This window comes from Agrilus planipennis, unplaced genomic scaffold (assembly GCF_000699045.2).
Source record: "Agrilus planipennis isolate EAB-ADULT unplaced genomic scaffold, Apla_2.0 scaffold11, whole genome shotgun sequence".
Classification (NCBI taxonomy): domain Eukaryota; kingdom Metazoa; phylum Arthropoda; class Insecta; order Coleoptera; family Buprestidae; genus Agrilus; species Agrilus planipennis.
Genome location: NW_020440736.1, coordinates 2,537,642 through 2,551,362, shown reverse-complemented (window position 1 = coordinate 2,551,362; position 13,721 = coordinate 2,537,642). Strand labels below are relative to the sequence as shown.

Here is a 13,721-nt window from a genome sequence, read left to right as displayed (position 1 = left end):
GAAATGTGCCCCTCGTAAGCCGTAAATCGGTATATGGGTCTACCCAAAATCGTCTCGTTTTTTTTCGATCAATAACGCATTTGTACACCAAATACGTAAAAACTGCACGCCTATCATTAATAAAAACTTCCATTTTGCACTATTCAACTTGTCGCACTGACTGATTTTCTTTAAAAACGAATGACACTGTATTACATATATATTTTTATTACTTTTGCGGCGCCGCAACAAAACCGCAAAAATACCAACAAGTGTGCAGCAAACTTTGCGGTGCCGCTGCGGACCCGCGGCGGCAAACTGTCGCAAGTGTGCACCGACACTAATACCTGCACCACGTCATAAATCACCCTATACGCTACATTGGTGACCCCTACGCGATATAAATACGCAACCTTCTGATCTGATAAAATCGGGAACAAACCTTTGAAATCCTATTGATAAATTTATTTATTTTGTTTATAAGCAAAAACTACAACAATCGTTACGCCATATTTTGACTTAATCGAGTATTTAGTGCTATATATGCATGTAGGCAATTTAACTAAAATTAAGGTGTGAATTATAGTCATTGTTACTATTTTAACGTTGTAAAAGACGATACTTGGTAATAAATTAACTGAATCAACTACTTAATGACCTCAATAATATAATGAATGGTAAACGAAGTGCCAATTCAAAAATTGTTGTGTAATACTATTATATTGTAATCAGTTATCAGTATAATATTACCATTAAAAACAACACTTGTGTAAATACAATCACAACAGCCGTGACATGCATCTTCAGTTTTTTTAAAATGTTGTTTACGTTTCCGATTCACCATTTAGTGATTGATTTCATTAAAATTGATTACATTCTCCTGGGATAGTTAGAATTTTCCTACTGTGAATACGTTTTAATTTCCATAAAAAATCAGATAATTTATATGTAGCGCTAATTTTCGTACTGCTGGATCCTATAGATTTCTGTAAGGCGAATCGCTTGCGCTTTATTTTTCCTAAAGGTGGGTACACACTAGACGAACAAAAATGAATGCTTTCTGTGTAATAATATAAATACAATACCACTTGTATTATATATAGGGAAGAAATGGCCTCTTTTCACCAGTGTTTTAGTCGGGAAGCAATGAAATTAGTCTTTTGAGCGCATGCGCTGAAGTTTATGGGCATGCGCAGAAATCATTTGTTCAATGACAATGTCTTTCTAACCTCTAAATCATTTACTCTTATTTCGCCAACTATCAACTTAATGACGAGCTTTCCGCACAAACATGACAAAAAATAGTATACATACCTCGGGAAGAAACAGGGTTATCTCAGACTGTATGTTTGCCACACAATTCACATGCAGTCTGAAAAAACCCTGTTTTTTCCCTCGATATGTAATGTACTATAGGTTTCTTGGACGAAAAACTTCTATTTAATAACAGAAAATTTTTAAACGACCTTTCAAGCAAGAAAAGTCGTTTTGTTGAATTCGGTTCCACTAACTACTAATTAATACTGACAGCTGGATAGTTTCTTTTAATTGCATTCTAGCACAAAGCTGGAGCATAAGGTAGAGGGTCCTTTTCAAACTCTTTCTAAGAATGTAAGAATGAGCACATGGTAGTTAGAGTAATATATTGAATGAGACGAAATAAGAACAGGAGGAAAATAAAATATTATCTGTAAAACGAAACTGCCCAGCATTGACCCAAGAAAACCCTATCAATACTTAAATCACAGAAGGCTTGCCAGAATAAATGAGTGTCCTGCCGAATTTGTAAACTGTAAACCTCTGGATTACACTGACATGTTTACGCACAAATGCGTGTCTACGTATTCGCGCGGATAGTGTATACGCACCCTAAATAGTTGTGGGCAAATGTACGAGCACGGCATGGAATGAGTGTTCTGTTACGGATTCAAATCAACACTAGTAATATAATAGTAAGGTTCATAGTTAATAATGAGAGCTACCAGATGCTTTCGTCAATAAGGAAGCCGCAAGTATAATAACAATTACTAAACAAATGAAAATACAAAAGGCGGGTGTCATGCAAAGCATACTCTTCCACTAACGATAATATCAGCAATAAAACTTATCGTAGGGCTGATCTTATCGAAACTGTCAATTGCCATTATGCAATAAATAAACAACGAACGAAGATAATAACTTTTTCGAAGTGTGGTAAAAATTCTTTATCGCTTCCTTTTATAGTTAACAACCTGTTGGTTTATATAAATTCCAAGCAGTTTTAATAAAACTATTAGGGAGTTGCCAGTGTTACAAAATGGAAGCGGTGGAAGTTATTGTGTTGTTAGTAACAATATTAAAGTTGTAAGTTCATTTTCTTATTACATATTTTTAGAGGTTACAACATAGTTGAGTTGTTAATTTAACTTTTTATTTTATGAATATTCATTAAGATTATTATTTTCACTTTTCAAGAAAAGTGCCTTTAGACTTGCATTCATCTTCTGATTCTGGTATTTCATAATGCTCAATAAGCTCGTCACAAATATCATCAACTTGTTAAATAAAAATATACGACACGTCTTATTTGCGACGAAGCACGTCAATTGATTGAAATGAAGTCGATCCGTAGACTCAATTTGGGAAAAAACTTATGCAAAAAAATTTTATATTTATATTATCGGTAGCTTCGGTGTGATCTATTTGTTATAGTCAGTTGACCACTAGTGACTCCGCCGACCAAAAAAAAAAAAACTTTTGGATGTTTCATTCCCACCAGCCATAATGCTGATGAGCGGGCAGTCCCTCCGAACTATGCCGGAAGGTAGGGCGGAAGGCCTTCTTCAGCTTCCTTTCAGGAATCGTAGGAATGTGTGGGTGGTGGTTCGGGTGATAAAGATAAGACGGACGAAATGAAAACAGAAGTGAATGAAAGACTGTCTGTGGAATGTTACTGCTCCAGCATTTGCGTAACTGATTCAAGGAAACCACAGAAAAACTTGGACCAAGGCAGACGCACCCGGAATCTAACCGGCGTCCTCCCGAATGCCAAACAATGGTCTAAACCTTTAGGCCATGCCGCTTGGTATCCGCCGACCGCTTATTTCCTGTTCAAATAGTTCTTAGTTACATACATACATGCCGGATGAATGCTTCCGGTATCCAGTAGTCTCTGTAGAAGAGAATAAGCTTTTGAATAGGAAACGGAAACAAGTTGTTATGATGTGGCTTCTCGATTCTGTACCAGTGGGATCGTCTACTTCAGAAGGAAAGACGAAAACAAAGAGGGTATATTGGATGCACTCTAGTAGTGTAGAGGAATTTTACGTTATAATTAAAGACCCATCGACTGACCACAGTAGACAGCCATCACGACACTTGTACGCTACAGCACAATTCCATATCCTAATAAGTACTACCTGACACCTGGCATCAGGTGGTGCAGTAAGCGTGGCCCGACCAGTACCAATCACGTATGTAGCCCTCCTTCACTGACCAGCCGCCCAACAAAATAAAATTTGTAGCAAGTAATATGGCTATATTATAAAACAAGGAAATTAAGTAACTGTTTGGTGGTCCGATAGTCCACCATTAAAAAAAAACATATTTGAATGTACAACCAAGGGCCAGTCCGACCCTGGTAATATCACACTCGAAAATACGACATCGCAACGCCACATTGAATAAGTTGTATTGTTTGCCTACATTAGATTGATCATTGGCTGGTACCATATGCATAAATAACTCCGGTTTTTTGCCGGACTGTGCAATAGATAATCGTGTGCAAAAGAAGTAATTTTATTCAAAGAAAAATTGAAAAGAGAATAACGAAACATGACTTTAGATTAAATTTCATTCATTTTCATCTATTATAACAACGAGCATCCATCAAGTTTCAATTAATAAAATGCCTTTTCTCTCTCTTCTAGAACTCTTGCACAACAACTTAACACAAATTCGTTTCCTGATGACTTTTTATTTGGTGTAGGGACTTCTTCGTATCAAGTTGAAGGAGCATGGAATGAAAGCGGTAGGTTAATATCCAAACAAAAATATCTTAAAATTATCTAGAGTTTACATAGGTACTGTACCGCTATACGTATGTATAAATCTAGAGATGGTATCTTTCAAATGATAAATAGTTGATCAATCGATTATTGCAATTACTCAACATATTTCGAACAATTTACTAATTATCTATGCCATCTTGAAATGCAAAATATGCGCACATTCTCTCGAGTCTTTCCTGTTTTTCTATACTGACTCACTCACTTTTACTACTGCTGTTAATTGAAACTGATAAACATGAAAGATAATCATCGTACATTCTGATGATTGGTTTCGTTTATTTTATATGATTGCATTAATCATGTTAATCATAAAATTTTATGAACAATATTAATTTTATAAAAGTAAATAACCATTAAAGAAGTAAATCGATATCTATGAAAACATTGTAAATAAATAAGATTATTAAACCTTTGGAGCATCGATTTTAATGAGTTATATCTAAAAGACTTCTGAAATTAATTTGTTGACAATCGTCAATCTGCTTTTGTACGTACTAACGTAAAAAAGAACTACGACTTTTTTGTTATGCCCTTCGTTTTTTTTTTTTTTTAAGACAATTGAAGTTTCATAGATTACTTACTTTTTTTAGACAAGAGTGAAAACATTTGGGACCAACTTACTCACAACTATCCCGAGTTAATTATTGATGGAAGCAACGGAGATGTAGCCTGCGATTCCTATCATCGCATGGATGATGATATAGCACTTTTGAGAAATTTAGGTGTTGATTTTTACCGTTTTTCTATCTCGTGGACCCGTTTACTACCCAATTCGTATTCCAACGTTATCAGTGAGACGGGTCGACAATATTACAACAATCTCATTAATGCCCTCCTAGCTGCCAACATAATTCCAATGGTCACCATCTACCATTGGGATTTACCAAGCGAATTGCAAAATTTGGGAGGTTGGACAAACCCGATCATGGTCGACTATTACGCAGACTATGCTCAAGTTGTTTTTGAGGAATTCGGAGATAGGGTAAAACATTGGATTACGTTTAATGAAGGAGAATCGATTTGTAACGCTTATGGTAGCACCAGGGACGCCCCGGCCAACGTAGCACAACCGGGGATTGGAGAATATCTCTGCGCTGATACTATGCTGAAAGCTCATGCAAGAGCCTATCATATGTATGATGAAATATACAGGAGTACACAGCAAGGTAAAAATTTTTTCATTACAAATGGAAGACATACATCAATCAGAAATTCGTAGCATATAGTCAAAATACATATTATGTAGGTAATGTACAATTAAAATTGCGTTTCATTGCCAGATGTTAACGTTTCGACCTCGATAACGGAGGAACACTTCAGGGTTTTTCGTGATAATTTAACTATCAACATCAGTTCTGCTTTAGGAAAAATGATGCATATGTAATGTGTTTCTCAAAATTTCATTTCTATTTCACGCGATCAAAAGAGACAGAGATATAAAGAGGTCCCCTGTTTTCTCTATCTTTCCATTAGGTAATTCTTGTGTCATCTTAATTTAGAAAAATCATCACTATAAATGATAAGTTGAAGATTATTGTATATTTACAATTAAATATTTATAACAATAAGGTGTCGTTGGAATTGTTGTTTCATCAAAGTGGTATGAGCCAAATACAACATCACCAGATGACATTGCAGCCGCTGAGAGAGCAAGGCAATTCAATGTAAGTTTTCAATTTAATATTGAAGTCATTTCTGCTTCAAATTGTTGCTTTCTGCATGTATTAGAACAAACAAAATAGCTCAAAACCCCAACGCCAAAACACGACACTGTAGTTGTCCGAAGCACTTTTCGGTAACAAGGTTAGAGACTGAAGGAGGTAACCTTGTTTTTGAGCTATTTTGTTTGTTTTACAACAACCGCCAAAGTTTTTCCAATCTTCATATTTATACATGATACTTTCTTACTTTTAGATGGGACTTTATGCTCATGCGATTCTTGGAAAGGGTGGCGATTATCCGGAAGTCGTAAAACAGGCAGTAGCAAATCGAAGTGCTTTGGAAGGATTTCCTTTTTCACGTCTGCCAGAACTTACTGAAGAAGAGATACAATATATTAATGGCACAGCGGACTTTTTAGGAGTTAATCACTATATGACATATCTAGCAGCACCCAGTGATGACGACGAAATCGGAGAGCCATCAATGGAGAAGGACAGAGGTGTATCTATTTGGTTTGACCCCAGTTGGGAAGGCGCTGCTTCTAGCTGGTTGAAGGTAAGTGTTTATAAATAAATATTGACTTTTAGGTGCTAATTATAATATGCACAGAACATAAAATTATTATTATTATTAAAGTGGCATCTGCCTGAAAATTAGAATCCAGAATTATCAATAGGTCGTGTGGTGTACACAAATATTTGTCTGGACCTACAAATGTTAGATCTCCAGAATTATTCAAAACGTGTTTAGTGTGTTAATTAAAGTCCAATTAATGATTACAAAATTATTGATTGTAATGACCCTATCCAGAATGTTTAATAGATCAGCATTATTCGAGTTGGTTTTAAACAATTGGACAAAATGTAGATGGGTCACTTCTAATATTCTTTTTGCCTAAAGGGTTTGTGTTTGTGAGAATGTTTGATATGAGAATCAAACGTATTACAACCATTTTGCATACATCTTCTAAAAAGTTTGTAATTTTATCTTCATCATCATCAAAAGGTTGGTTGGACAGGCACTTCCACCCTTCCGTATCCGAAGACAATCTTCGGACTTCTTTAAAAGTAAAACATCCCACATCCTTAACTGTTTGCGAACAGTAATCTAATCTTTTCTATAAAACATATTTATTTCAAAACTCGCTGCATTGGATTCACAGTCGTCAATTTTTGCCAGAATTCGATGATGTCTTTGAAAATGTTGTTGTGGATTAATTGTAACTTTTCTAGCTAAAATTTTGTCACTTTCTATTGAGTTTGCATTACATCTTCCTGTTGCCTAATTGAAATATGGGATTCTCTGGTTTTATTAATAATGTATATTGCGTCTACAATGTTCAAATCTTCCATTCCTTTTGTTGTTTAATATTATATATTTAAATACATGTAAATATACCGTTTTTACCATGCGCTTGGTTTTAATTAAAACAAAAATTTTGGTGTTTTTGTGTACCAGAACAGATTTACGAATTATCCCCTCATGCCGCTATTGATATATTAGGTATACGATAAAATGCTTCTAACTTCTGACTTACTTTGGCGAATTAGGCTCGAAATATTAACCAGAAATTCGACTTCTTAATGATACTGTTATAGTAATCTCTGCCACCTGAAGGAGTTCAGTGACCACTCAACTCTGGGCCAATATTAGTTTTATAGTCCTATGACAGGAACGCTCTTCGAATTCCTCAAGCAGTTTTACCTACCGGTCGTTTGTATACGAAATTATGAAGGAAGTCCATTTTTTGCATATTTCCTAATTCATAATATATGTTGAAAAAGCCAACTGAAGCAGATAAAGAGGGGGGGTATCCCCCGGCACCCCCTCCAGTGACCAGATAAACATACTGAAAAATAAAATAATTCGAAGTGGTATGTATTCTGTCGAAACCGCCAGACGCGGATCGCGATTTCGATCTTTTTGGATCCCATCAGCGCGTCGCAGACAGCTCCGACAGAACACAGACCAACTTTTACCTGCTGTCTTAACAGTGCGCCATCTGTAGTACGATACTACATTTTAGGATTACGTATGCTCCAGCAAGGTCAACTTGTGTGGATATCTACTTGCTGAAAACGAATCCCGGCGTAGCTAACCTCAACGTGATAGGCACGTTAGCTTAATCGAAAAAAATAATTCGAAGTGGTCTGTATTATACGTAATCCTAAAATGTAGCATCGTGCTACAGATGGCGTTTACTGCGCCATTTGTAGTATTTTCTAGTACTGAAAAATGTTAAGGGTTAAGCATTCCGCACCATGGGGATGGATTTGGTTATAGTAGGATTAGTTTCAAGTGCACCAATGACAAAGAAGCTGTATAAATGTAGATGGGGCAGAGCTAGCATTTGATAATAGAATTTCTAAGTTTCGAGGACAAAGACTTTCCTACATTAGTAGCCTTCACACACGAGAGCTTTCGGGATTTTCAAAGAACCCAACAATCTTAATCGTAACGAATAGTACCTACTACAACACCTTGACAAGTAAAACTAAATTAAATTCCATAATCCCTCACAAGCCCCGCATATTTTGATTTAGATTGTCCGTCTACCCCGAAACAGCCTTCTGTTCTGTTCTGATGGAGAGTGAGGCGTTGACAACAGAGAGTGACAGGACTAAACAGTGAACTTGTTCAAACCACGAAGTCTTTTATTATCTTTTTACTATAATCAGATTGTACTTATGCATTCTAAAACATAAGTACCTACCATTACGTAACATCATTAACAATGGAATATTTCTTACTCGTCTAAATAACTAAATTACTTATTACATGTATTACATACATACCAGGAAGTACTAAACTAAAACTCCTTTTTCAGGTTGCACCATGGGGATTTAGAAATTTGCTAATGTGGCTCGATAACGAATATGGTTACCCAATGTACGTTACCGAAAACGGATATTCCGATTATGGTGAAATTGATGATTCCCGACGAACTAATTACTATCAGGTAAAATAAGAAACAATATATTTAAGATGCTGTTATTTTGAAAATAAATGTTACATTGTCAAATTTCAATATTCAATTCGAATCTACCAATGTTTTCGACACAACAAATTGTGCAGACTCAATTTCTAAGAGAAAACCCTTTTGGGTGTTTCATTCCCATCTGCCAGTAATGCTGGTGGGCGGACAGCACCTCCAGACTTCGCCAGAAGGTAGGGTGGAAGACCCTCTGTAGCCTCCTTTGAGAAATCGTGGGAATGGGTGGGTGGTGGTTCGCGTGAGAAAAGCGAGACTGGCCAAATTAAGACACAAGAGAATGTAAGATTATCATCTGTGGAATATTACTGCCCCAGTATTTGCCTAAGTGATCCAAGAAAACCGTAGAAAAACTTAGACCGAGGCAGACGGACCCGGAATAGAACCGGCGTCCTCTCGAATGCTAAGCAATGGTCTAAACCTCTAGGCCATGTCGCTCGGTACTTCTAAGAAACGTTTCAAATTGCTAATATATTCCTGATACTCAATAAAACCTTTTCGAACCTCAAATTTTTGCATTTACAGTTCCACAAAACTGCACTTCATTTTCGTGAAGCAATAATCACGACAAAATCATGTTTTTTACCACTTCAATAAAAATTTTCGTTGGTATAATTTATAGACTTTATTTATTTATTACAGCTGTACCTCAGCGCCGTTCTTGATGCTTTAGGCGAAGGAGCAAATATAAAGGGTTATACAGCCTGGAGCTTGATGGATAATTTCGAATGGCTTGACGGCTATGTGTAAGTAAAGTATTACTCTTATACGTATTTTAAACAGGAAGAATTTTAATATACAAATGAAAAAATAAAAAAAAAATCTTTCGTATAACATTATTCTTTTTTATAACTTAGAATATATTATATTAAGTTAGGTTAAGAATTATAAGATTCACTTGTGTGTATGTATCAACGGCGCTAAGAATAAATGCTATTAAACAAGCAGTATGTTAAGGTTGTGGTGGGAGAGCTTATCGTACTCTCCTCTTTTTCTTCCTCTGCTTCCGATACTCTCTTATCATGACAAAACAATCATATTAAGTCAATGTTCTGCTTTTTTTGACGGACATGCACCAAGCATAAATATAATGAATCAAGGAGTAAGTTAAGGTTATGATGGGAGGGCATCTCCTACTTTCGTCTTTTTCTTCCTCTGCTTTCCATACTCTTTTATCATGACAAAACAATCATATTAAGTGTATATTCTATTCGCCACGAATGTACTGCTTTTTATTTGACGAATATGCAATGCTATGAACAAAGAAGAAGTTAAGGTTTTAATGGGACAGTTCGTCCTTCCCTTCACTTTTCCCCCCTCTGCTTTTCACACTCTTTTATCTTGCCAGATGAATCATATTAAGTGAGGGTGAGGGGTAATATAAAGTTTCTTTATTTGAGGCATATGCACCAAGTATAAATGCTATTAACCAAGGAGTAAGTTGAGGTTATGTTAGGAGATGTTCTCGTACTCTCCTCTTTATCTTTCTGTGACTTCTATACTCTCTTATCATGCCAAAAGAATCATATTAAGTCGGCGCCAATGTAGTGCTTTTTCATTTGAAGGAAATGCACCAACTATGAATGCTATGAACCAAGAAGTAAGTTAAGGTTTTAATGGCAAAGTTCCTCCTTCTCTTCTCTTTCCCCCCCTAATTTTCATACTTTCTTATTATGCCAAAAGAGTCATATTAAGTCGGGGTTCGATTCGCCGCCAATGTAGTGCCTTTTTTTGACAGATATGCACCAAGCATAAATGCTATTAACCAAGGAGTAAGTTGAGGTTATGTTGGGAGAGATTCTCGTACTCTCCTTGTTTTCTTTCTGTGCCTTCTGTACTCTCTTATCATGCCAAAAGAATCATATTAAGTCGGGGCCAATGTAGTGCTTTTTCATTTGAAAGATATGCACCAACCATGAACACTATAAACTCAGAAGTAAGTTAAGGTTTTAATGGCAAAGTTCCTCCTTCTCTTCTCTTTTTCCCTCCTCTACTTTCCATACACTCTTATCATGCAAATAGAATCATTAAGTCGGGGTTCTATTCGCCGCCAATGTAGTGCCTCTTTTTGACAGATATGCACCAAGCACAAAGGCTATGAACCAAGGAATAAGTTGAGGTTATGTTGGGAGATGTTCTCGTGCTCTCCTTGTTTTCTTTCTGTGCCTTCTACAGTGTCTTATCATGCCAAAAGAATCTTATTAAGTCAGGGCCAATGTAGTGCTTTTTCATTTGAAAGATATGCACCAACCATGAATACTATGAACTAAGAAGTAAGTTAAGGTTTTAATGGCAGAGCACCTCCTTCTCTTCTCTTCCCCCCCCCACCGATTTTCATACTTTCTTATCATGCCAAAAGAATCATATTAAGTCGGGGTTCGATTCGCCGCCAATGTAGTGCCTTTTTTTGACAGATATGCACCAAGCATAAATGCTATTAACCAAGGAGTAGGTAAGTTGAGGTTATATTGGGAGATGTTTTCGTACTCTCCTCTTTTTCTTTCTCTGCCTTCCATGCTCTCTTGTCATGCCAGAAGAATAATATTAAGTCATTGTTTTATTCGTCGCCAATGTGGTGCTTTTTTATGTGACGGAAATGCACCAAGCATAAATACTATGAACTATGAAGTGAGTTAAGGTTATGATGGGAGAGCTTCTCCTACTTTCCTCTTTTTATTTCTCTGTTTTCCGAACTTCCTTAAGAACCATATCAACTCCGGGTTTTGTTTGCCGCCAAAGTAGAGCTTTTTTACGGAAAAGTTGATCATGCTGATATTTGTAGAAAACAATTTTTGAAACGTTTCACTGGCGCTTCTACTGAAAGTGACCTTGTAGGTTGATAGTTGTTAAGAAATTCAAGAAATTAAGTGAATGTTTTCAAATAGTGTTTTCTCTCTCTACCATTCCTAACCTCAATATATTGATCAGACCGTTTTGTACAGACTACGTTAATGGCGCCCAGGCAATTTTAATATAACATAGGTTAAATTTTGAATTTCAGGAATCGTTTTGGACTCCATTACGTCAATATGTCAGACCCCGCACGTCCCCGAACGATAAAAACGTCTGGAGAATATTTCAAACAAGTTGTTGCAACAAGGGTCGTTACTACTACCAGTTCAACTGCTAGCGATTCAACCACCAGACCCCCAAGCTCTAGTAGTTCAACTACTCAGGCCCCTCCAACTGATGAATCAAATAAAGGCAGCTTGCGTACTATAACACTGCCCTTGTCTTTCTTATTCTTATTAACATCAGCTCTTGTACTGTTATAGATATTGCAGTAGGTACAATGTCCAAACAATGTAATGTAATATTTATATTCATTTAGCTGTTATATTCAAATGTGTACATTCGTATATATTATACTATTATACCAACAATATTTATACATATATTCGCTTGTTTATTTGTAATTCCATTGTCCAAAGAAGCTTTAACAATTTTGATGAAATTAACACTATAGAGGTTTTACGGGGGTGGAAAATTGATCTAGTTAGGACTCATTTCTGTGACAATTCGTTTTTCCACGTGTTCACATGCAAAACGACAAACTTGACTTATCTGCGCAATATAATTGGTAATTAAACGATAGCGCATCCACTACAGCGAATATCAACCAACCGGAGAGCGAGAATTTAAATCCTGCAATGTAGTCAGATTTTTAACCGACAAAAAAAAGGAGGAGGTTTTCAAGTTTTTTTTTATGTATGACCACACATAACTTTCTACAGAGTAGTCCGATTTTGATAATTCTTCTTTTATTGGAAAGGGTGTACTCCGAAGTTGGTCCAATATAAATTTGGGAGAAAATTCCAACCCTAAGGGTAGGAAAACAGGGAATGATTGTTGACTGTTGTTCACTCACTGATTGTAATGTATGACCACGCACAACTTTTGAGAGAATAGTTTGATTTTCATTATTCTTTTTTTTATTGGAGTGGGTATACCCCGAAGTTGGTCCCATATAAATTTGTAAAAAAATTCCAACCCTAAGGGTAGGAAAACAGAGAATGATTGTTGATTGTTGTTCACTCACTGATTGTAATGTATGACCACGCACAACTTTTGAGAGAATAGTTTGATTTTCATTATTCTTTTTTTTATTGGAGTGGGTATACCCCGAAGTTGGTCCCATATAAATTTGTAAAAAAATTCCAACCCTAAGGGTAGGAAAACAGAGAATGATTGTTGATTGTTGTTCACTCACTGATTGTAATGTATGACCACGCACAACTTCTGAGAGAATAGTTTGATTTTGATAATTTGTTTTTATTGGAATGGGTATACCCCGAAGTTGGTCCCATATAAATTTGTAAGAAAATTCCAACCCTAAGGGTAGGAAAACAGAGAATGATTGTTGATTGTTGTTCACTCACTGATTGTAATGTATGACCACGCACAACTTCTGAGAGAATAGTTTGATTTTGATAATTTGTTTTTATTGGAATGGGTATACCCCGAAGTTGGTCCCATATAAATTTGTTAAAAAATTCCAACCCTAAGGATCGGAAAACAGGGAATGATTGTTGATTGTTGTTCACTAACTAATTTTAATGTATGACCACGTATAACTTTTGACAGAATAGTTTGATTTTGATAATTCTTTTTTTATTGGAAAGGGTATACCCCGAAGTTGGTCCCATATAAATTTGTCAAAAAAATCCAACCCTAAGGATCGGAAAACAGGGAATGATTGTTGATTGTTGTTCACTCACTGATTGTAATGAATGACCACGCACAACTTTTGAGAGAATAGTTTGATTTTGATAATTCTTTTTTTATTGGAATGGGTATACCCCGAAGTTGGTCCCATATAAATTTAGGAGAAAATTCCAACCCTAAGGGTAGGAAAACAGAGAATGATTGTTGATTGTTGTTCACTCACTGGTTGTAATGTATGACCACGCACAACTTCTGAGAGAATAGTTTGATTTTGATAATTTGTTTTTATTGGAATGGGTATACCCCGAAGTTGGTCCAATATAAATTTGGAAGAAAATTCCAACCCTAAGGGTAGGAAAACAGAGAATGATTGT

General features: G+C 36.0%; 1 protein-coding gene across 1 annotated transcript; it reads left to right on the top strand.

Annotated features, from left to right (window-relative positions):
- Positions 1-2,213: 2,213 nt before the first annotated feature.
- Positions 2,214-12,077, top strand: LOC108733917 (myrosinase 1-like). Its single transcript, XM_018465277.1, has 8 exons — positions 2,214-2,322; positions 3,888-3,988; positions 4,619-5,194; positions 5,598-5,692; positions 5,943-6,245; positions 8,518-8,649; positions 9,325-9,428; positions 11,684-12,077. Exons 1-8 carry the CDS (start codon positions 2,276-2,278, stop codon positions 11,955-11,957), a joined length of 1,632 nt encoding a protein of 543 aa, XP_018320779.1. The 5' UTR covers positions 2,214-2,275; the 3' UTR covers positions 11,958-12,077.
- The last annotated feature ends 1,644 nt before the right edge of the window (positions 12,078-13,721 follow it).

Bases quoted from the DNA above. Each gene is read 5' to 3' on its own strand.
- LOC108733917 (XM_018465277.1), top strand. From the start codon at position 2,276: ATGGAAGCGGTGGAAGTTATTGTGTTGTTAGTAACAATATTAAAGTT. The intron at 3,989-4,618 runs GTAGGTTAATAT...TACTTTTTTTAG, and splicing joins AGGAGCATGGAATGAAAGCG to ACAAGAGTGAAAACATTTGG. The intron at 8,650-9,324 runs GTAAAATAAGAA...TATTTATTACAG, and splicing joins GACGAACTAATTACTATCAG to CTGTACCTCAGCGCCGTTCT.